This window comes from Leptinotarsa decemlineata, unplaced genomic scaffold, assembly GCF_025532065.1.
Source record: "Leptinotarsa decemlineata unplaced genomic scaffold, Ldec_3_MD MMD2_tig00000882_RagTag_RagTag, whole genome shotgun sequence".
NCBI lineage: Eukaryota > Metazoa > Arthropoda > Insecta > Coleoptera > Chrysomelidae > Leptinotarsa > Leptinotarsa decemlineata.
This window is the reverse complement of record NW_027412556.1, coordinates 21,449,781-21,472,591: the sequence shown is the minus strand read 5'-3', so window position 1 is coordinate 21,472,591 and position 22,811 is coordinate 21,449,781. Positions and strand designations below refer to the sequence as shown.

The 22,811-nt window shown below is 33.8% G+C and overlaps 1 protein-coding gene across 1 annotated transcript in view; it reads right to left on the bottom strand.

Moving 5' to 3' along the window:
* Osi10a (Osiris 10a) overlaps positions 1–16,722 on the bottom strand; it is a 60,616-nt gene extending 43,894 nt beyond the window's left edge. Inside the window, exon 1 of the mRNA XM_074175212.1 lies at positions 16,627–16,722. Within this exon, the coding sequence (XP_074031313.1) occupies positions 16,627–16,643 (17 nt within the window). The 5' untranslated portion in view covers positions 16,644–16,722. The remainder of the gene's footprint in view (positions 1–16,626) is intronic.
* Positions 16,723–22,811: the final 6,089 nt, after the last annotated feature.

Sequence of the window (22,811 nt, the reverse complement as noted above, 5' to 3'; positions counted from 1 at the left end):
ACCACAAAAATTAATCATACGTCAATTAGTCAACATCACAACATCAAAGCCATTTACACTAACGAATACCTATGGATACGAACACTGTCACGAATTAATTATAGAAAGCGGGTAGCGAACCTATACAATTGAATTTGAACGCTAACGCATACGCTCGAATCACAAAATTATCGGAAACCTAGATACTCCCAAATGAATTAAATTCCGTGAATCACCTTGTATGGTTTAGCTGCTGAAACTAAACTCCCATCCAACCCTAACAACTCATTTCTATATGAAATATTTTTTCGAAACACAACTAAGCATCCCGTTATTTTGATGGTATTTTTACACAGAATACTAAGAATACGGCCCTATTGATATTTGTTTGCCTTTCTGCTCCGTTGTGGCTCTGCTGTCGGTACCAAACTATTGTGATTGTTTATAAGTTAGTTGGCAACATTTTTGCTAATAAATGACACTTTGGTGACTATTATAATATAAATTACTTATATTCATCACATATTACCTTTTTTATGATAAATATTCGTTGTCTAATGCTAAATACATGTTATATTATACATATATATGAACGCGGATTAAATATTGTTGATAATTAATTTGTCGTGCGTTTAGTGGAAATGACGGGTAAGTTTTTGATGTCAGAATATATCTTTTAATTAGCTTCAATAATTGACCAGTTATTTGAAATTCAGGCCTATATTTCCAGTTGATAGTTTTGTCTTTTTGAAGCTGGATTTGACTCATTTTATCTACATTTTAGGTATATATGTCCGTCGTCATGGGTAAATAATAACCAACTCTCATGGCCAAAAATTGATGCTGATAAGCTAATACGAAACCACAAAACTATGCCCAAAGCCAGTTGGTTTACAATAATGTATAAACTAAAACAAAGTCATTTGATGACCTACCAAATTGCTGAAGAAGAACTATTAGAACGAATGCTGAAGAATGACGATACAGAACAAGAAAAAATTATCAATTCTATGCAACCCAAAAAGCAAGCAGGGTTATTTTCATCCAAACAAGTTGTCATGAAAAGTGTGAAAAAGCCAGAGTTATGTATCTTTTATGGGACACCGTCTATATGACCGTAGTTATGAGTTATTCGAGGAGTTACTTCTGAATACTGTCTGTGAAGCATACCTTGCTGTACCTGAATTTGTTATCATTTAAAGAGTTGTAACACAAAACTGCTTCACTCAGAACAAAATATTTAGGTTTCCTAAATAGATAACTAAAAACTGAAACTTGAAAGTGCAAACCCTTTGTATTTTAAAGTCTTCCAAATTGTGAATGATAAACCCAATGCCTTGAAAATATTGAATTCACATATGGGGTAACTATATTCTATAAAAATCAAATATTTAAAAGTTGCTGAAGAACTAATTTCCACCACGACATCGATGGTGCCCTACTTGAATAACTTAACAAAAATATTCTTACTAAATACAACTGAAATTTTGAAGAATTTTCAAAGCTGTGATTAGGAATCGATGTCAGCTGGTTGTTCTTAAACGCTGCATTTTATTCTTGGTGGCAGCAAATATATATTAGCGAAAGCAATTTGATTTTATAACAGTTATGTTAGTATTTTGGAATTGTAGTGAATATACCATACTATAAAATAGTTGGGAAATTATCATTGAAGTGACAATATGTTAATGAAAATAAAATTGTGTCTGAAAGCATTTTAATAAAATAATTTCATTAAAGCTACAGGAAACAGTTATAAAATAAGCTTGAAATAGTTTTATAACTATCATAAAAATCTCGCAGAAAAGTGTTATAAAACTGCTACATAACAATTCACATTTATAGGAAAATAAGTTTCATAAGCTAGTTGTGAAAATGTTTCTGTGATAATTTCCTGACTATTTTATAATGGTTTTTCAATTTTATTTCATAAACGTTTCCATGACAAATTTATGAAACACTTTTATTGCCTACAACTGTATTGTGTTCACCGATCATCTAATACAATCAATTAGCACTTTGGAAGTAATTATAGAATACTAATAAAATAAAACTGTTGCAACACCATGGAATTATAAAACAACTTTGCTGGTTGGGACAAAATGGCGTATGTCACAGAATGTCTCGGAACTCGGAACATAAGTAAACAGAACAGTACACCTCTGAAATATGTCATCTTTGTTAGGTAACAGATTCATTGTCCTTTATTAGCTATAACCCATGTTGCCAAATGGTGAAATAGAAACGAATCCCTTTAAATGTTCTTTAAATGAATTTTATCGATTTTCTCTAGAGTTTCGGTAATTTGATGGATATCAAATAAATTATTGTTTTTTCATTATTGCGCTGATAGTCGTTCGATTGAAAGTAAATCTTACCCCATGTGCCACAGCTTATTCTTGAAAGCTCCTCTGAATTTCTGAAATGTCTTGATATCACAAACTTCTGATAATTTCGGTAAAGTTCTCTGACGTCTGTAAACTCAAATTTACACGCCCATTCCCCACCTCGGCTCTCACGATATTAATCGAGCCTTCTCTAAGTTCATATGTAGTTTCTGAAAAAAGTTGTAAATTCCAGAAACCTAGCTAGGTTTCTGGAATTTACAACTTTTCTCAGCTATAGCGTATAGCTATACGATTTTGTTGGTATCTTCATTTTGGTTGATTTAATTATACTCAGAACTGTCATTTAGGGACAATTGGGTCTAACAGTGCATGCATGGTTCAGCCTAGCACCATTGATACTACGATAAGTCGAAACTGTCCTGTCTGATGTTGGATCACTCTTGGATTACTCTTTTTTGGCTCTGGTTTCAATTATTGAAAAGTATGAAAAAATATAAATAGGTGTCTAATAAAAACGAGGTTTTGCGGAATTCCTTCTGTAGATGGGCACATCTCTCCTAATTTGAAACTCATACTAATTCCCTGGAAAATCCCCTGATACCGTCCCATATTCGACAATTATGTTTGTTCACGTATTCATTCATCCAGAAATGGACCTCACCGCTGAATATGGTTTTAAATGAAAATGAGGGTCAGTTTCCAACAGCTTCGGAGCCCATTAAGCGTACACACGTCATTGTCTAAGGTCGTTTAGCTTCAGTTCCTGGGTCTGTTGAATTTTTTACGGGTGCAGGAACTAGTTACGATGCAAAATTTGCCAAGTTGTGGTCTGCAATAGGCCGAGTTCTTGAAAGCGTTGTGAAATCGACTGCCTCAGATCCTCCAGCACACTTCGACAGACAGCGGCAATGTTTTTGGCAGATCTTGCGCTTCATCGAAGTACGGGTGTTGGTCAATCGTTCACTGAAACAGTAGACTCAAATTCATCCACCACCTTGTTAATAGTTCTCTCGGTAGGACGATTATGGCGACCGCGAAATGGGCGAAGCGCGCAGTAACAATCATTTTGATAAAATCATTTTATGATTTGATTTTCACGTATTGTGACTGCTATATCCGTCCATAGTGATTTGGCAAAACGGACTGTATAAATGACAGCTAATTTGACCGATGTAGCTTCAACAAGATGGTCATTATCGATTGTCAAAGTTCTGAAGTCCCTGTTGGAGGTTTTTTCATCTCTGATTGACTTCCGATTGAAAATCGCAAGAATCGACAAGAACATTGAACAGAGAGTTTAATGTTTTCAACTTTCGGAGAAGAAAACCTGCAATATTATATATACGTGATGTCAACACATTTCAGGGCCATAGGAAGTTTTTGCATTTCAGCTATGGCTCTTTAGAAGAGTAAAAATCAATTGCATCCAAGTGAATATCAGTACCAAAATAAATTTATGATATTACAACAACATTGTCGGTCATAAATTGCCACAAAAAATATAGGTCCGTATTCAAAATTTAAAAGTTGAGAGTGGTACAAGTGGGACTCTGCCCAGAAACTATATGATTATGATTTGATAGTAAAATGGAAGTTGGTATGGCAGAGTGCAAACATATTTCTCCTTTGTTTGAAGGTGGTTGACAATGTTTCGTAGTGTATTTCATCAGTTCGGACTTCCATTGTCTAATATAATACACATTGATTCGAAATCCTCTGAATCAATTTATATTATATTAGACAATGGAAGTCCGAACTGATGAAATATATTTTTCCTCGTCGAGATACAACAAATAATTGAATTTAGATATTTTTTATTTTTTCCTTATCTCTCCTGAAACAAAAAACTGCATATCGTGTTATCTAACTCTGTCACAATTCGACCTTCTCTGTACCTTTTATTGTTCACGATATTCCTACGCATGAAATAAAATTTCAATTGGCCTAATAATTTCATATCTTTCAATCTAAATTGTGAAATACTTTCGTGGTGAACTACATTTGCATGATTCTCCAAGAAGTTTAGGTTTGATGAAATCTCATTCAATTATAGGTTCATTAATTATTGATTGCTACAAGGATTCTGCTAATGAACTAGACACTTGAGAAATGATGAATTTTTATACATAATATTGAATATATAATTACAAATAATATGATAATATATTTACTCCTTATAAGGAAAGGAGGAAAGTGCTCAAGTGTGGGGTACTTCAACCCTTTTTTTGAGTTCAATTCATCCGAGATTTTCTTAATTTAATGGGTACTATACTCACTTATTCAGTCCATCGCAATAGAGGCAAAAAATTCTGTTCTGAATAAGCAGTTTTACGTAAAATTACTCTGTCTGAATGAAGCCTTGTATTTTCGAAGGAAGTGAACTTCTACACAATAGACAGTTTCCGTTCGCTTTCTACTCTTTTGTTTCATATGTCTGAGATGCAAAGTCTTTTGTTGAAAATTCGTAAATTTAATTTTATATTTAGTACTGCCGACAACGTCAAATCAAATGACAAAATGAATGCACTAAGTGAGTTCTGATTCTTATGAATTGTGTAATCATAATGAAAAGCAAAATTCACAGAAAATGAATTAATTATTGAATGATGAATTGGATCCACTCGGTTTGAATTGAATTCATCCTGAGATCAATTTCATCAGTGATCACGGTAGAATTACTAGGAATAGCCTGTGAAAAAATATGCACAACTGTCTGCCGAATAAATTACAGTAGCAGATGTAGTAGCAAATTGAGAAGAAATTGTTTCCCGGTAGAGATTTCCCTGTATGACCTCTGAAAGAAACAAATTTTCAAGTCACTCTACCTAACTCCCTGTAACATTTCAAGATTCAAAGTACTGCATAACATAAATATATTTTCAATAATACAAAAGATTTTGATAATTTCAGAACATTACTTTCGACCTAACATTCCATAAACTATTTGTTTATCGAGCTTCTTTGAAAAGTTTGAGATGAATGAGTAGAAATATATAGAAGTTTCTCAACTTCTGAGAGTTGTCGTTCGTATGAGGGCGACAGCTGACTAACGGAAAAACAGATTTTAAACATTTTTTCCAAACAGATTTTAAACAGAGTGTGTTTCAGAAGAATCATAGAAATATTTTTGACAGTAGATTCAGAAAGTATCACATTCAATGCAAATCAAAGAGGTTTCAGGTGTTATCTAGGATGAATTGAAGGGGTTATATTATATATATCTAGGATCTGATGTGAATAATAATCCTATCCTCAATGGACTTTTGAGGGATGCGAAAATTGATAAAAATCACATTACAGTGGTTTTTGGACATAAGTCCAGGTTGAAACTTTCTTGAGAAGAAGAGTGATGCAGGATGCACCTCTATCACCCACCTAAAATAATTTTATATAATCACATATTTCATAATAGACGAGCCATCAGAGTTATCTATTGCCGATATTCAGGTATAGCTATTGTTTGGACAAAAATGTTCTTTCCGTAGTCTGACTACGTTTTGCTGATGATACTGTATGTATTGGTAAAGACGAGAAAATTGTTCTTTCTCTACTGGAATTGAGGCCAAATTCTCTGAAATTGGTTTGAATTTGAATAACTTTTAATAAAATCACTTCCGTAATTTTACTGAAAACCTCATTTGATTACATCTACTCAAATGTTATCAAAATTTCAAATACAAAATTTTTCGATATGGCCATCACGGGTATACTCATTTCATAAAACTCACCTAGATAGATTACTTTCAAAATTTTCTTGGATACCGATAAAATGATAGAATCTACTCATTAAGATACTCTGGTGTAATCTTCAGATATTCCAGTTAGTATGTTCTAATCTTCTTCAAAAGTGAAAGGACTAAGTCTCTTTCGAGCATCATGGAAAGCGTTTCTTGAATGCTTAGATATAACTAAGAATATTATATTACTACTACTAGACAAAATAAGATCTTTCGAAGATGAAGCTAACCCATGTTTGAAGGAACTCAATATAGTTATTGATAATGATGAACGAACATCTGGGCGGAAGTTGAGAGATGTCATTGGGAAAAAAGGATATAACACAACTGAAAGAATTTGGAAATGGATGGAAAAGGTGTGGAACTTCACGATCAATACACTCCAGCAAATTCTTGGATGAGGACTCAAGAGGGCCTGACAATATGTGAGTGGAAAGAAGCTATCTAAATGACAGAATGTGTAGTAAACCTAAGAGGTAAATTCCAAGATGGAACTCAATGCAGATATTGTACTGAGACTGAAACTCTTCCTCACATCTTATGATGTTGTATATTTGGTCAACTTCTGAGAAACACTAGACCTCACACCATCCGTCTCCGTATAGCAAACACATTATCTGAAAAATTCGAAATTGCTGAGGAAATCAACTATACAGCTTTCAATGGTAACATTTGAAGAATTTTAAAACCTACACTTCACGATTTGATCTCCACAAACTTTTTTTGAAAAATATATCACATGTTTCACTAGCACAGTGGCTTTAAAAAATGATTGAATAGGACTGGCCTATACTTGACAAAAATACATATCAAAAAACTATACAATACGGTTTATTGTATGATTTTCACTATAAAAGTGTTTTACAAAAACCGCGACACGTGTATACAATAGCTTCTTCAACCATAAAAAACAAGTTTATGCTTGAAGAAGCTATTGTATAGCGAAAAATGTGTCGCGGTTTTTGTAAAACTCTCTTATAGTGAAAATCATACAATAAACTGTATTGATTAGTTTTTTTAAAAAATGTTTTGAATATTTCAAGTTGTTTCATCAAGTTTCATCAAGCAACGGCTGAATCAATCAGAAAATTCGAAGAATTGATATTACAGAAATAGACGTTGAGAAGAATTTTGCATTTTTAGTTGATCCATCAATAAGATTCCAAAATGGTAATTCTCCTCATCAGCGCGGTGCAGCCAATAGCCAATAGCCAGAAACACGTGTCCGCGGTTTGCCTTCATATTTCTTGAGTGTTCTGTCCACGAATTTCCCCCTTTTGATGTATATCATACACACTCGATAATAATCTATATCTATGTATTTATATCCTGGACCCGGAGGTTACGCAGGTAGCTATAGCTGCCTACGTGGTGATGTTAGATGATGCCTGAGAATGCTGGGTCTTCTAATTGAAACCACAAATGTGCGGTTAGCTCCTGTTGGTGACACCGTGCATGTGTGATGTTTATAATTTTTGGTAACCAGTTGTTGTACATCTTTGCAATTGGCTGCACCGCGCTGATGAGGCCAATAGCCAGAAACACGTGTCCGCGGTTTGCCTCCATATTTCTTGAGTGTTCTGTCCACGAATTTCCCCCTTTTGATGTATATCATACACACTCGATAATAATCTATATATATATATATATATATATATATATATATATATATATATATATATATATATATATATATATATATATACATATACTAAAATTACTTCAATGATCTGATCAATACTGAATGAATCGCAAAAAATTTTTTTTATATAATTTTTTTTTGGAAATCTCTCTTTAGAAATATGGTGTTTTACAGGTGCATAACTATTGAACTAAACAGTGAACTTATGCAAAATAGTTTCTGAAAACTAAAATTTAGAGTGACATGAGTTTGACCCTTTCGGGATTATGTTTGTGAGGAAACGCAGAGGAATATTGATTTGGGATTTGGGAAAATTTCGTTAGAGTTTTGCTAGTCTTCTATAAAATAACAGCATGGAATATATAAAAATCAACTGAAATCTATAAAACATCAACAAGGAATCTATTGGAAACAATGTTCCTTTTAAAACATATGGGAAATAATGTTTTCGTTCACAAATATTGAATTTCTCAGTATCTAAGCAAATCACTACCGCCATTAAAAAATTTAATTATACAAAATAAAATAGAATAGTTTAGCTTTCTGACATTACTTTTGGATTGATTTCTGAACTACTCGGTATACATCCATACAAATATGTACCATGAGACGATCGATTAAATCGACAACAGAGTTCGGCCTGATAAGCATCAAATTTCAAAATGTGCAGCTGTCAAGATGTGCTGTTAATAATGATACTATTGTCCAAAAGTTACCTACTTATAGGACAGACAATACGAAATTAAAATCACAATGCTAAAATTCAAACAAAGAGAAATGAATGAAAAAAAATAATTTCTATTACATAAATTGAGTACATGTTTGTAACTCTGACGAGATCATGAAGATTTCTGGAGAATATATTATAATGGAGACAAATACTTTTGAAGTTCATATACGTGACATATATTAGGGAGCCGAGCATTATCAATTGTTGCTCTGAGAGGTCTGAAAATGGTCCGAGATTGTAGGACACTCTATTATCTATAGTTTCAAACCTTCGTATATTTTATCATTACTAATACCTCTATAAGGCTAAGAACCATCTCTTCTGGAAATTAAAAATTCCGATGTATATATATTATATATATATATATATATATATATATATATATATATATATATATATATATATATATATATATATATATATATATATAATATAAAATATTAAATTCGTTTCTGTACATGGGGATCTCGTAAACGATAAGAGATAGAGTGTCGGTTGAATTGTGACAAAGTTGCGTATTTTAGAGACCTATTCAATGATATAAAAAATCGAATATCACTCGTTTGGTTCTGGAGATATACAGGAAAAACAAAAAAATCCCAAATTATTTTTTTGTCTATATCTTCTTTATTCACAGACATATTGAAAATTTGTCCACATTTTGTTATTGGCACTTGAAGTGGGGTATCAGAATATGTCCATGAATCTTTTATACAGGATGTCATCTGACTTGGGCCACCCTCATCTTTGAATTTTTAAATACGGACCTCTATTTTTTGTTGTAGTTTTTGTATCATCGGCGTCCACTTACTAAGAAGTAAAATTTAATTTTACGTTGCGGGATGTTTCGGTAATATTTTATTATAATTGTGTGAATTATTCCCTTGGAAATTGGTTGACTGAGTTGATTAAAAACACAGTAGCAACTTCCACGTCTCCCTATGTAACGTAGAGTTTTCCGATTTTTTTTTTCATTTTTAGGTACCTATTCATATTTTTTCCATTGCTCTGAGCATTTTCTACAATGAACTTTTTTGATTATTTGAAATATATCTACATCACGAATATATGATATGTGTTTCAATAAGCAGAAAAAGGAATGATAGCAATAATAACATCCGAAACTAAGACTATAATTGTAATGAAAATTGAAATGAAGTAATGTATATACAAAACAAAAATTAATGGCGCAATAAATGTTCGAATTGGAGTCCTTCCATTTCGAGACATTTTTGAACTCGGTATTTCATTTATTTATTGCCCTTGATACACTTATTTGCTGTATTGTTGTGAAATCATTCAAAATCCTCAATCTCAAATCTTCCATATTTTCTATCTCTCACCAGCCTAAATTCCATTTTTCGATGTCCCCTATAGAAAATAGTCCAGAATAGTAAGATCTGGTGATCATGCAGGCCATCTTATTGGTCCATTATTTGTCTCGAAATGGAAGGACTCCAATTCGAACATTTATTGCGCCATTCATTTTTTTGTGTATATAAATTACTTCGTTTCAATTCTCATCACAATTATAGTATTCGATTCGGATGTTATTTCTGCTCATCAAACCACATATAATATATTTTTTTTGTATATATGTTTCAGATAATCATGAAAGGTTTTCTTATCCGAAGTTCATTGTAAAAAACGCTCAGAGCAATGAAAATGTGAAACAATATGAAAAGGTACCAAAAAATGAAGAAAAACTCTCTAAAAACTATACGGTACATAGGGAGACGGGAAAGTTGCTATCGCCTTTTTATTTATTTTTATTTATATATTTATTTATATATATATTTTAAAGTAATGAAAACAACAAAGAAATTTACGCATTTTTTATTCAATTCAAAGGAGGTGTTCAAACAGGTTTCCGTTATTTTCCAAACATAAGTATGATCTTCTAACTGTAGAACTTAAAGCATCACGTAACATCTCTGGTGTAATACTGTTAAATGCGACAGTTACACATTCTCGTCACTGCTGTTCAGTTTCAGAAGAATGTTGGTAAACCCGGTTTTCAACAAAACCCCATATGAAGAAGTCCAGAGGAGTTAAGTCAGGGGATCGCGCTGGCCAAGACACTTTACTAAAGGTTCCAATCCACCTTCCAGGAAATCGCTGCGAAAGATACTCTCGAACTTTCTAGAATTATGTGCAGGAACACCGTCTTGTTGAAACCAACAGTTATTGACCTGTGCCAGAGGTAAATTATCTAAACAGTCTTCTACATAGTTTTGCAATAAATGATGGTATCGTTCGGCGGTCAAAGAATTATAGTAAAAAAACGGACCTAGTATTTTAGTTCCTAAAATTGCACACCACATATTAAACCCAAAACGTTCTTGATGTCTTGATATTTTCTTAACACGTGGATTCTGCTGAGCCCAGTAATGCGTATTGCGGCGGTTGAAGATACCATTATTGGTGACCATACTTTCTTCGGACCATATTATTTTTGAAGGGAAATTACAATCTTCTTCACACGCGCGTGTATACCATTCGCAAAAATTTCGGCGCCGTTCGAAATCCCCTGGTTTAAGTCCTTGGCAAATCCTAAATTTATAGGGGTGATATCTATTTTTACGCAAAATAAATTGAGCTGTGGATTTGGCTACTCCTACATTATTTTCGATTTGCCTAGTTGATATTTCAGGGTTCTCAACAACTGCTTGTAAAACATTATTCTGGACTTTTTCTGAAGATTCCTTTTTTGGAGATAAAACAGGCTATTTAAATCAACCATATTCTTTTAAATTTCGAGCCAGCTCTAAGAAAATGGACTTACATGGCTGCTTTCTTTCTGGATATCTATTAAGATACATTGCTGCTGTATTCACAGTATTTTTGTGGCACAAAATGTAGCACGTTAGCATGTCAAACTTTTCTTCATGGCTATAATGCTCACCCGGCATATTCGACGATAATAACACAATATTATCTATTCAACAATAAAGAATAATAACGACAACAGTAACAATAACTCTAAAAACAACAACTCGACAAACAGGCTAACAACAACGACAATTACTATTTATCGTGTAATTAAATAATATTTGACAGGCTCGGTGACAGGTATTTACGTCAAAGCATTTGTTTGCAACGCCTACTTGAAGATTTTTTTGAAAATAGAAAAAATGTAATTTTCCTTCGAACTAAAAAGAAAACAATGGCATGTGATACATCGTTGAATTTGTAATAAAAAATGGAATCAGATACAGGGTGTACTTTTGTTTCGGGTCATATAAAAAAATAAAGGTGATGATGGTTTCTTGAAAACGAAACGTCGGATATAAAATCTAAAAATACCGTCGTGTAGTACCTTAAAAGTGCCAATGAAAAAGTGTTATTCGTTTTTTGATATCTTTTCAAATAGAGTCAGAAAAAAATAAAATTAATATTGTCAAATTCCTGTTTTTCCCAAATATCTCAGCAGGCCATGAAAATTCTTCAAGTTTCTAAACGGCATGTAAATAAGCTTTAAAGAACACAACTTTTTCCTAATTTAACCTAAGCTGTATCTCCAACAGGTACTGAGATTCCCATGCTTAGGATCCTTATCTTGGACACACTGTATATATTGTTGTTACCCATCTTCACACTTGGCTGCAGCGCGCTGCCCCTTTTTTTGGGGCACTAATTGTTTGAATTTTGATTTGTATCATATACACTCGATAAAATCTCTCTATAGCCTAGCTATAGCTATAGCTGCCTAAGTGGTGATGTTAGATGTAGGCTTGGAATTGTAGGTCTCCTAACTGGAACCACAAATGTGCGGTTGGCTCCTGTTGTTGACTCCGTGCGTATGTGTTGTTTTCTACTTTGGCAACATGTGTCCGAGGTTTGACCCCTTTTTGGAGTGTTGCGTCCATTAATTGTTTCATTTTTGATTTGTATGATACATACTCGATGAAATCTCTCTCTGTATTTATATCCTTGACCCGAATGTCACGCAGGAAGCTATAGCTGCTTACGTGGTCATGTTAGATGTAGCCTGGGAATTCTAGGTCTTCTAACTCAAACCCCAAATGTGCGGTTAGCTCCTGTTGTTAACTCCGTGCGTATGTGTTGTTTCCTGTTTTAGGCAAATAAGTGTTGCCCATCTTCACACTTGGCTGCACCGCGCTGATGAGGCCAATATCCAGAAACACGTGTCTGCGGTTTGCCCCCTTCTTGGAATGTTTTGTCCTCTAATTGTAAGATGGTAAGATTTCGAATAATTCAATGTGGAAGATTATATAAAAGATATCGTTATCAAAAAAAAATATCGAATATACATATGCTCTCTGTACAGTCACAAACGAATATCATGCATCTTATCTGTGAAATAATTCAAAATGCAGGTTCAGATGTAACTTGATAATCGGCAGGTGAACTGCATTACTGCAGTCTCTAATCCAACTGCACAGAACGTATTTTCTTAAAATTCGTCAAGGTACATCGAAATTTTGTCACGGATTCAACTGACTGAGACTGGTTCTCTTCAAATGAATCAGCCCAATATAAAGACTAAGAGTAAGACTTAGAATACGACTCTAGAGTAACACCCTTGAGTAAGACCCTAGAATGTACAAAAAAGAAATTAACACATATTACATAATTACAAATTAGATTGAAACTACCTCTTTTGATGAGGGTCTTCAATCATATATGAAATTCGCCAGCTTCTCAATTTTCTTGGAAAGTGTTGTGATTTTGTAGGAACAAGCAGCGAATGTAAATCCCTGTCAAGGTACTAGTTTTCTATCAAATGTCACGAATACGTTTATAATGTATCTACACAAGAAAACATGAAAACCAGTGTCATATAAGATTCAACAAAGAAAAATCCCAAAACTTTGATAACACAGTAACTTCAAATTATTCGTGAACCTTTCGCTACTTTATCCAAATAATTATCTCTTCCAAACTTCGAGAACCCATTTTTTTAATTCCCTGGCATTCAACACTTTTTGTGGAGTGCGTAGAATGTTTTTCCTAACGAACTTCCTACAATCTTTAACTGTCGGTAGGCAACCACAAATGCATTTTATTCAATGGCTAGTGCAGGGTGTTTCTGAATAGTCATAATCATTTTGATGTAACGCTTACCTAGCCGTAACAAAAGGAATAGAGAATTAGTTTCAAGCTACAGAAGAGATGCAAAATATGTGATTTGGTCTGTTGCACCCAACCAACGGTTTTATCCTATCTTCAAGTATGAAAATCAACTCAGTTGATAACTTGATAATGGGATAAAACTCAAAACCGGTCGTGAAAATAAAATAACTAGTGGAAATTAGACAAAAGTGTTTTCATTCATTTCATTGAAGTTAAAAGGCTACATTGTTCTTGAACTGATGTAAACACATCGGAAAAGTCTAGGGATTTTTTTATAACATACTAAATATCATAAAAATAAATGCATGAGGTCGTTTGATTTCGATTAAATTGAAACACTCGACCACCCTGTAGATTTCTATGGGTTGAACAAAGCCTGCAAAAACGGTAACTAATCTTTTATCAAGTTTTTTAAAAACTGTAGGATTTCGGCTAAAATGAATAATCTGAAAGTGTCGAGTTTGTACATTCTATGTAGTTCTTGCTCAGCAATTAAACTGGAAAAGTCTGTGGATATTTTTATAACATACTAAATATCATAAAAATAAATGCATGAGGTCGTGTAATTTCGATTAAATTGATACACTCGACCACCCTGTAGATTTCTATGGGTTGAACAAAGCCTGCAAAAATGGTAACTAATCTTTTATCGAGTTTTTACAAACTGTAGGTTTTCGGCTAAGATGAATATTCTGAAAGTGTCGAGTTTGTACATTCTATGTAGTTCTTACTCAGCAATTAAACTGGAAATATTGTGCTTTAACCCTTGATAACCTGAATTCCTATTTTTTAAGAAAAAATGTGTTTACCTTGAAGAAAAGTCCTTTTTGATGATGTACGAAATGAAAATATTTTATTTTTAATTAAAAAAATATATAGTTTTAGAGAAAAATGGTGTTATATATGTAACGCTAGGAAGATATGAGGTCAAAGATATATTTTGACAAAAATGTAATGAAATTACAGAAATATTATTTTCTGTGGAAAGCTACATTACAGTCAATGCAAAGACCCAGATCACATTTCAAACACATTGTTCTCACACTAGATTTACAGTCTTCATGTGCACAACGCCTTCTTTTATTATTTGGGATATATGTTAACAAATGATCCGTTCTGTCATATCTAATATTCTCGCTTATTTTGTATGCCGAGGAGCTAGATAATACCGACGAAGGTCTACCTGCACTTTTGGCTGCTGTGCCGTATTTTGAAAGATATGTTGCGAAAATTTAGCTGCGATCCAGTACCACAGCTGCGAAAATTTAGCTGTGGTACTGGATCATTTCCCTTATTGTAAAGGAACCATGCATTGTGGATACTTATGTCCAACATCCATGAGAATAGACTCCACCACCATTTTTTGGATCGTATGGCAATTCGGTACCTGCTGACGTTTTGGCCCATCAAATCCGTGCCACCCATGGAACTGTTGTACTTTCCAATTAGGTTAGGGCGAGAAACTTGGATCTTTTTTTTTCACTCCTACAAAATCTTTTCACAGTAGAGATTGGTTCGACTCCAAAGCAAGTTGATGCTACAGTGACTATATTATTGTCAATCCAACGAACAAAGACTATCCCAGTTTCACGGTCCAAAATAGAGTAATGTTTACCTCTAGGTTCCTTGCGCAAACTTATTTTTTTGGCAGTGGTATTTCTTTAGGCACCCGATTATCTCGCATCGTCCCAGTAACCCAGATACCAGAATCCCGCAAATCACGTAGTAACGTTGCACTAGTGAATAAATTGTCTGTGTACAATTTATATGGCATCCTTTTTTTACATTCAGGGAATTCTCTCAACATTGTGACCAGTGGTGCGGTGGATTTACCATAAAGCACTTCATCACTTGAACTAATTCTAGGGTTATTGCCCTGATATAAATCAAAGTTGATTAGGTATCCGCCTTTGGTGTTGAGTGACCACATTTTGTACCCGAATCGTATAGGTTTTCCTCTAATAAACTGTTTGCAACTATGCCTTCCAAAATATTTCACCATCAACTCATCAAAATTCATATTTTCTTCAGGTACAAAGTGTTTCAAAAATTTGTCCTTTAGTTTATCCATTAGTGGACGAATTTTCCATGCCTTTCATTTATGTCTGGATTCTTGTTATCCGCCACATGTAGAAACTGCATTATTTGTTCAAATCTATTTTTCCGCATTGACTTCTTCACCAGTTCATTTCCCAAGTCCGGTTTCGAATCCCAGTAATTTCGTCTGGCTGGTTTTACATCATATGGACTCAAAATAAATATAGCCAAAGCACACTTCAACTCTTCAGCTGTAATATTGGGATCGGGGGCATTTTTGAAAATTGCATACTTTTTAGTTTCTTGCACTAGATATTCAATAACATCATCACCCCAAAATATTTCAAACATTTCAATAGGTGTACTTTTGGAAAATTCTGAATAATCTGGAGGATGAAATTCCGTACCTCTACTCTGAAGATCGCCGGATAACCATGAAAATTTCATTTGTTTTTCTTTAGAAAGAGGTTCTGTTCTGTCTGCATTAGAATTTGTGTTCTATTCTATTGTTTCACTATTTATCCGCAGATTATTCTGCTGTTGAATTTCGACTGGTGCACGAAGCTGACGCCCCGTTAGCCTATCCAGATCCCCATCCCTATCATCGTCACCAGAATCCCCATCTGTAAGCACACTTACTTCAAGGGGCTCCGTATAAATCGCAGCTATATCAATATCATCGGCATATGCCATTTCCAGGGCTTCTTGAAGCGTAAACCTACGCCTGAAAAAATATCCAAATAAAAAAGTTGTCCGCATTAGGCATATAACATTTTGAACCACTTCTCCCCTCTAGAAAAATGATTTTTTTCAAAACGGAAAGTCAAAAGTCGTCAAACCTAAAGAAAATACATCCCCAAGAAATCTTCAGAATATGCTCCCGTTTCAACCTAGCGTTACTTATATGTAACAGTAAGTTTTGTGGATGGCTAACAAAACAATTATAAATTCTATCGTACGAAATGTTGATGGATTTCAATAATATACTCAATAGCAAAAAATCACACTTGTTTCAGTTATTATATTTGTTGCAGTATATATGAAAACAATACTTACTCAAGACGCGGCTCCATTTTCTTCACTAATTGAAAACACTACCCGATATATAACCTTGCTGCATGAACAATACGCGCAAAAATGACAGAATTATGTTTCAGTGGACTACACAAATAGTGTAAACAGAGACATCTATTCGCCAATAGCCACAGTTTTTGAGGAATAAAATAGATTTATCAGTGAATTTTGCGTTACATATATGTAACACTAGGTTAGATGTCCACCTTTGTCAAGAAGCAATCGCGGTAGATGATTAGAGTGGTGTCAAGAACATCAAAACTGGGATGCAAATGATTGGGCCACAGTTTTGTTTACAGACGAAGCCAGATTTGGATTTCATCCAGATTCTCGTCGAGTAAGACTGTGGAGACGACCTGGAAATAATGAACGTTTGAGACACGTCCAGGACGTCCACACATACAGAGGTTACAGTAATGCTATGGGGCGAAATCATGATCGGCGGCAGAACCGATCTCGTTTTTCCAAATCGCTCCCTCACAGCACGACAGTACCTCGACACCATTCTTCTACCTATCGTTCGTCCGTTTGCTGGTGCTGTTGGTGAAAACTTCCACCTAATGCACGATAATGCTCGTCCACATGTCGCGCGTCTAGTGACTGACTGGCTCACTAACGAAGGAGTTGATGTATTGCCATGGCCAGCACAATCACCGGCCCTGAATCCCATCGAGCATGTGTGGGACATGCTTCAACGAAGAATTACTCCGCATATGAGGAACATTCACACAATGTTTCAATTGAGAGAGCTTTTAATCGCTGAATGGGCAAATGTACCTCAACAAGACATTGACAATTTCATTTTGTCGATGCACGATAGATGTAGGGCCGTAATAAACCAGCGTGGAGGCCATACTTTGTACTGATTTCAATTTTTTGTATTATGATTTTTTTTCGGGGTGCCAAAGAAGATCCATATTTTTTTTTAGTTTTGCTTATATGCGCACTCAGTATTTTTGTCCATTTAATAAATTTTGTTGTTAGTTACATTCGTTTAATAATCACCCGTCAACTTTTTTTTCCCTAAAGCGATCTAAAAAAAAATATTGCCATTTTTAAAAATATCCCTAGACTTTTCCGATGTGTGTATTATGTTTTCTATTGAAGTGAATATTTTAGTGAGTGGGTTTACAGCAAGATAATAAATGTTGTTGAAATACCATAAGCAGGAGATACAAAAATTATTTAGAAATACTTCGTCCGAAAAATTCGGTATTTTGTTTTTATGTTAATATTTCGTCAAGACTAAGAGGTTATAAACCATGTCACTTATATGATTCAACACCAGCCGATAATCAAAATGAAAGGATTTGATTCGTAATAAAAGAACGAATGGAGTGAATAAAAAAAAGTTGATATATGCCGTATGAATCGAAAATCGTATAAGATAACTTGAAAATTCAATGTATCGGAAATTTTATTATCCTTACACTCTTGACAACTTTACTGAGAAAGTTTATTTGAAAATTGAATTCACTTTTTCACTGATAAAAAGCAATAACTTTTTATTTCCGTTACTGGACTATCAACAAGTAAATATTTTGTTTTTTGGGAAATCCGCTGAAAATTATTTTTTTTTGCCCTACATAGCAATCTTGAGATTGAAAAAATCAAATAACGGTTGGATTGACATCATCAATCATTTATTTCGAATCAGTCTCTATCGCACGATGTGTGCAATTAATTATACAAACGTTCAAAACGTCAGTGACGCTAGTAAAATACTTCAACGAGATAACCTTCGAAAACTGATTTTTATCGCATTCAGAGGCTTTGGCATAATCATTTATTTTTATTTCGGATTCATCGAAATGATAGATGTGATTGCGATAGGTTTTTGAATAAATGAATGTTCAATTGGTAAAATATTATTTTGATGATAGGTACATAGGTACCTACTGAAATTCATGAAGCACTTCTGTCGACTGATGGCAAGGAAACTTGACTTTTTTTTTATAGTGGTATATGTATTACAACTTATGTCTAGTGCAGATTACTACTCATAATTTTATGACTTAAATTTTTCCAGAACTGCTGTCAAGATACCTATATTGTTTTCATCAACTATTTTTGGGTATTAGGCTTCTAAAATCTGAAAAATGAAACGAATGAAAATGTTCTATTCATCATTGGTGAAGTAGCAACTGAGTAATATGAGGGAACACCTCGTACTACATTGACTGTTTCAGAAGACAATCAACAACATTTTAACATAATTCACTTCTTAAAACTCCTTTGTTATTAGTCGAGAAAGTTCAGAAATGAAGAGATTCTCCATAGAATAAACTACTCATAGATTTAGATTTCTTCCAATTCTTAGGACAAAAGCGGATTCTAGCATACGAAACGTTAAGATAAGTATCTGTATAATTTCTCAATTTTTCTTCTGATGGGTGGAATAATTGAATACGACAAGTTACTGATGAATAAAACACTTTTATTTGTGAAAAGTACTTTGAATTTATACCCAGTTACTAACATGGGTTAACTGAAAAGTTCGCCCTTTCCACATCTCTGTGATGTTCATCATTAATTTCCAAATTTCCAAAAATTTCCAATTTCCAAAAATTAATTTCTACTAACCCCTTTCAATTTAAACAAGATTCCTATGTTTCCTTCCTGTTTTTTTATAGTTCGTACTGGAACTTCTGGCTTAGAATAAATCTATTGGTGCTTTCAGTAGAAGGTTTATATGGATAAGATTCAAATAAATAGCAGTATGAATGGCATTACGTACTGTCATCGATGACATGAGTAAATCGAACTTATTTGTGAAGTTGAGTCATAATTTAATGAGTGAATTGAGTACTTCGCTTTATAATGTTATCAAGATTTGGTGCTGAAGGGGAGTGTCATATGCCGAAACATCGAATATCGACCAGTAAGGGTGGTGGTGTTTCATGTAAGTGAAATTTTACCTCTTTCATATACTATATCGTGTAGCAATCCTGTTGGTGATATCTGATTCAAAAGCATAATCCATTTTTTGGAACACCATATGAATAGAGACAAGCGTTTTTGTATAATTCAGTGTTCATATAAAAGTATAAGTAGAAAAAGTATCTTTCTTTAGTGTAATACAAAGTTCATATAAGACTAACACTGTTTCGGGGGGGGCCTTTTAGTTTGTGTCTGAAAGTTACTCCTTTGCATGATCTACACATCTTTGAAAAAGGTTAATTTTTTGAAGTTGGTTACTTTCTTCCTTTCTTTGGAAGATTCTCAGATGAAGACGAAGAAGTAGAAAGGTGAAACCTTTTTTCCCAAAAATATGTACGATATTTCGGACCAAATAACATGAATTACTCAGACACACAGTGGTAACAGGATTGAATAACAATAAATTTTTGAGTAGGAAACCTTGGTTTGTCTGCTTGGTGTAGGATCATTTTCAGTTAGGTGACACACTTCTGGTAATCCAGATCAAGTTACCACCGGGTATAGTAATCAAAAAGCAATTGAGTAACGTATTTTCGAATTTGTGAGCATTCAAGTGACACTGAAATGTGAGATTTCCATTGGAAACGTTACAAAATCGCAACGAGCGCAACACGTGTTTCGCTATACAAGAGCTTCTTCAAGCGTTTCTACACTCAGTGACAATTTTTCCCAATATAAAACCTTTAGATGAGATATTTTTTCATGATAGAAATTGATATGTCAATTATTCAAATTAATTCCTTTTGTACTTGTGATGCACTGTTTGGAATTTTTGGTGTGATAGTAGATATTACTAGAGTTTTATCCTAGTACCAAACCGTTATTTCAACACCAAGACACGTGTTTCGATCACCAAGTGATCATCTTCCTCTTGAAGATGATCATTTTGTGATCGACACACTTGTCGAGGTGTTAAAATAATGGTTTGGTGTTGGGAAAAATCTTCAGAAATATGTACTTCTTTTGTGTTGTGAAAAATAAAGCAGTTATAGAGGGTGAATGAAAGATGAATTTTAACTTCATTTTTTTATCAATTTCCGAAAAACGATTGATTTTTTTTTTCATTAGGTGCTCGAAGACCATTCATTTTTATTATAAAAACTGAAATGCTAATACGCTTTTTCATATGGTCCTGCTATTTATAGCTCCTTTGTTTTTTCTTGTAGTAAGGTATTGACGTCGGTATAGCCTTCCGTATCAGTCTTGTAGTGTACTGAACAATCATAATTCATTATTGTTTGCGTATAAGTAAGAGGTTTTGCTAAGAAGATCGGATCTCAACGCTAATTCTCTCAATGTATGGGAGTGTATATATACGTGATTGGTATTTACGTGTTTCATTGAAAGTACAGTTCAGTGGACAATATAAATCTCATTCGTCAAAAACTCTACAAAAAATGCAAGGAGGTGAGATCAGGACATCCAGCCTTGGACAATTCCATCAGGAGGATCATTAAGTATACACTAGTGCAGTAATACGTAATACTGAATACGAGGTCGAATGTATACAAAAAATTTTTTGGAATGACAATAATCAACTATTCGGTAACTTTTACCATGTGGATGCCTTGTCAATGAGGCCTGAGCTGATCATTAAGGACGGATTTGAGTTATTGTCCCCATAAGAGGACATAACAGTATGAACTTTTTCATGGTCTATAAAGACTTTCATGCTGACTTGTCTCCGCAACTATCCCAAAAATAGCCAACGAAATTTGGAAAATGGCTCTGATTAGGAAAAATGAAACGGTGACCGCTTTCTTTAAACATTTATTTATGTCTGGCTAGCAACATGACGACCTCGAATGGCATTCTAGCTTTTTATACTCCGGTATGCGAGTTTTTATTGTATTGCAAAACTCGTGGATATATCACATTCTCCGACACCAACTGAAACCATTACAAAAAAAATAATATACTCAATTGAAATATAACGGTACAGTATCTAACGTACTCTTATCATTTTACAATAACTAAATACAAGAAAAACTACATATCATTTGTAAGACGATCTGGGGATTTTACTATTCTCTTAGGTCTATGTAGGTGTACATGTGTTGAATCATTTGACTCAACATCATTAGAAATATCAGGAATAACGGATGAACTACATGGTTGATTGATCAGTAATTATGAGTTATTCTCGGTGGAAACTTGTAAGTTAGGCAAATTACTTTGTATTTTAGTTTTTCTGATTTGATTCGTATGACTTTTCCAAGTTTCCAAGTTCAGGAATTTCAATAATGTATGTACATTTTCCTACAATTTTTTGTACCACCGCAGGTATCCAAGTAAATTCATTCACTTCGCGTTAATCTTTCACAATAACCTTCTCTTATATTTCAAACATGCCGCTCGCCCGGCCACCAAAATTTTTAATTTGATTTTCTTGCTTTTTTGTCACATTTTCTCGAACTCTATCAAAATGTCGGGTTTCAAAGTACTGAATCTTATTCTAAGATCGCGACCAAACAATAATGATGAAGGAGAAATGCCTGTGATACTATTGCATTGCGGTAGTCAAGAAAATTGCTCAATGTGGTATTCAAATAATTTTTTTCATTTCTACCTATAAATTTTTCAATGCACTTTTTATGTTCTTCATAGCATTTTCCGCGGCTCTGTTCGATTGGACTTTGTACGGTGTAATCGTAACGTGCTTTATACCAAATTTTTTCAAAAAAATCTGAATCTTAGAACTAGTGAAATTTCTTGCATTATCAGAAACAATGGTTTTCGGTAAACCAGACCTTGCAAATGTAGCATGTAATGCCGATATAGTAAAGTTACAACTTATATTTGAAGTTGGAAAAACTTCTACCCATTTGGATTGATCATCTAAAATAATAAAAAAGAATTTATTGAGGAAGGGTTCCATATAATCTATATGGATTCTAGAAAATACTTCTCCAGGCCAAGTCCACGAATTGAGATTTGTTTTTGGAGGACCAATTTTATTAACTGAATAATTTTCACAACTTTCTGCTAAGTTTTTGATATCTTCATTGATTCCTGGTCAGAAAAAATATGTTCTGGTAACACTTTTCATTTTTATTATACCCAAATGAGAAATTTGTAGGTGATTGGGCAAACGCTCTCTTAGCTATCGTGGTATAACCACTGTGTTGTTCCAAATCAAACCTTCATTCATTCATTTGGTCATTTTTCGGCCATTTTAACTTTACAAATAGTAATTACCATTTGAAGAACACTATCTTTCAAAGTAA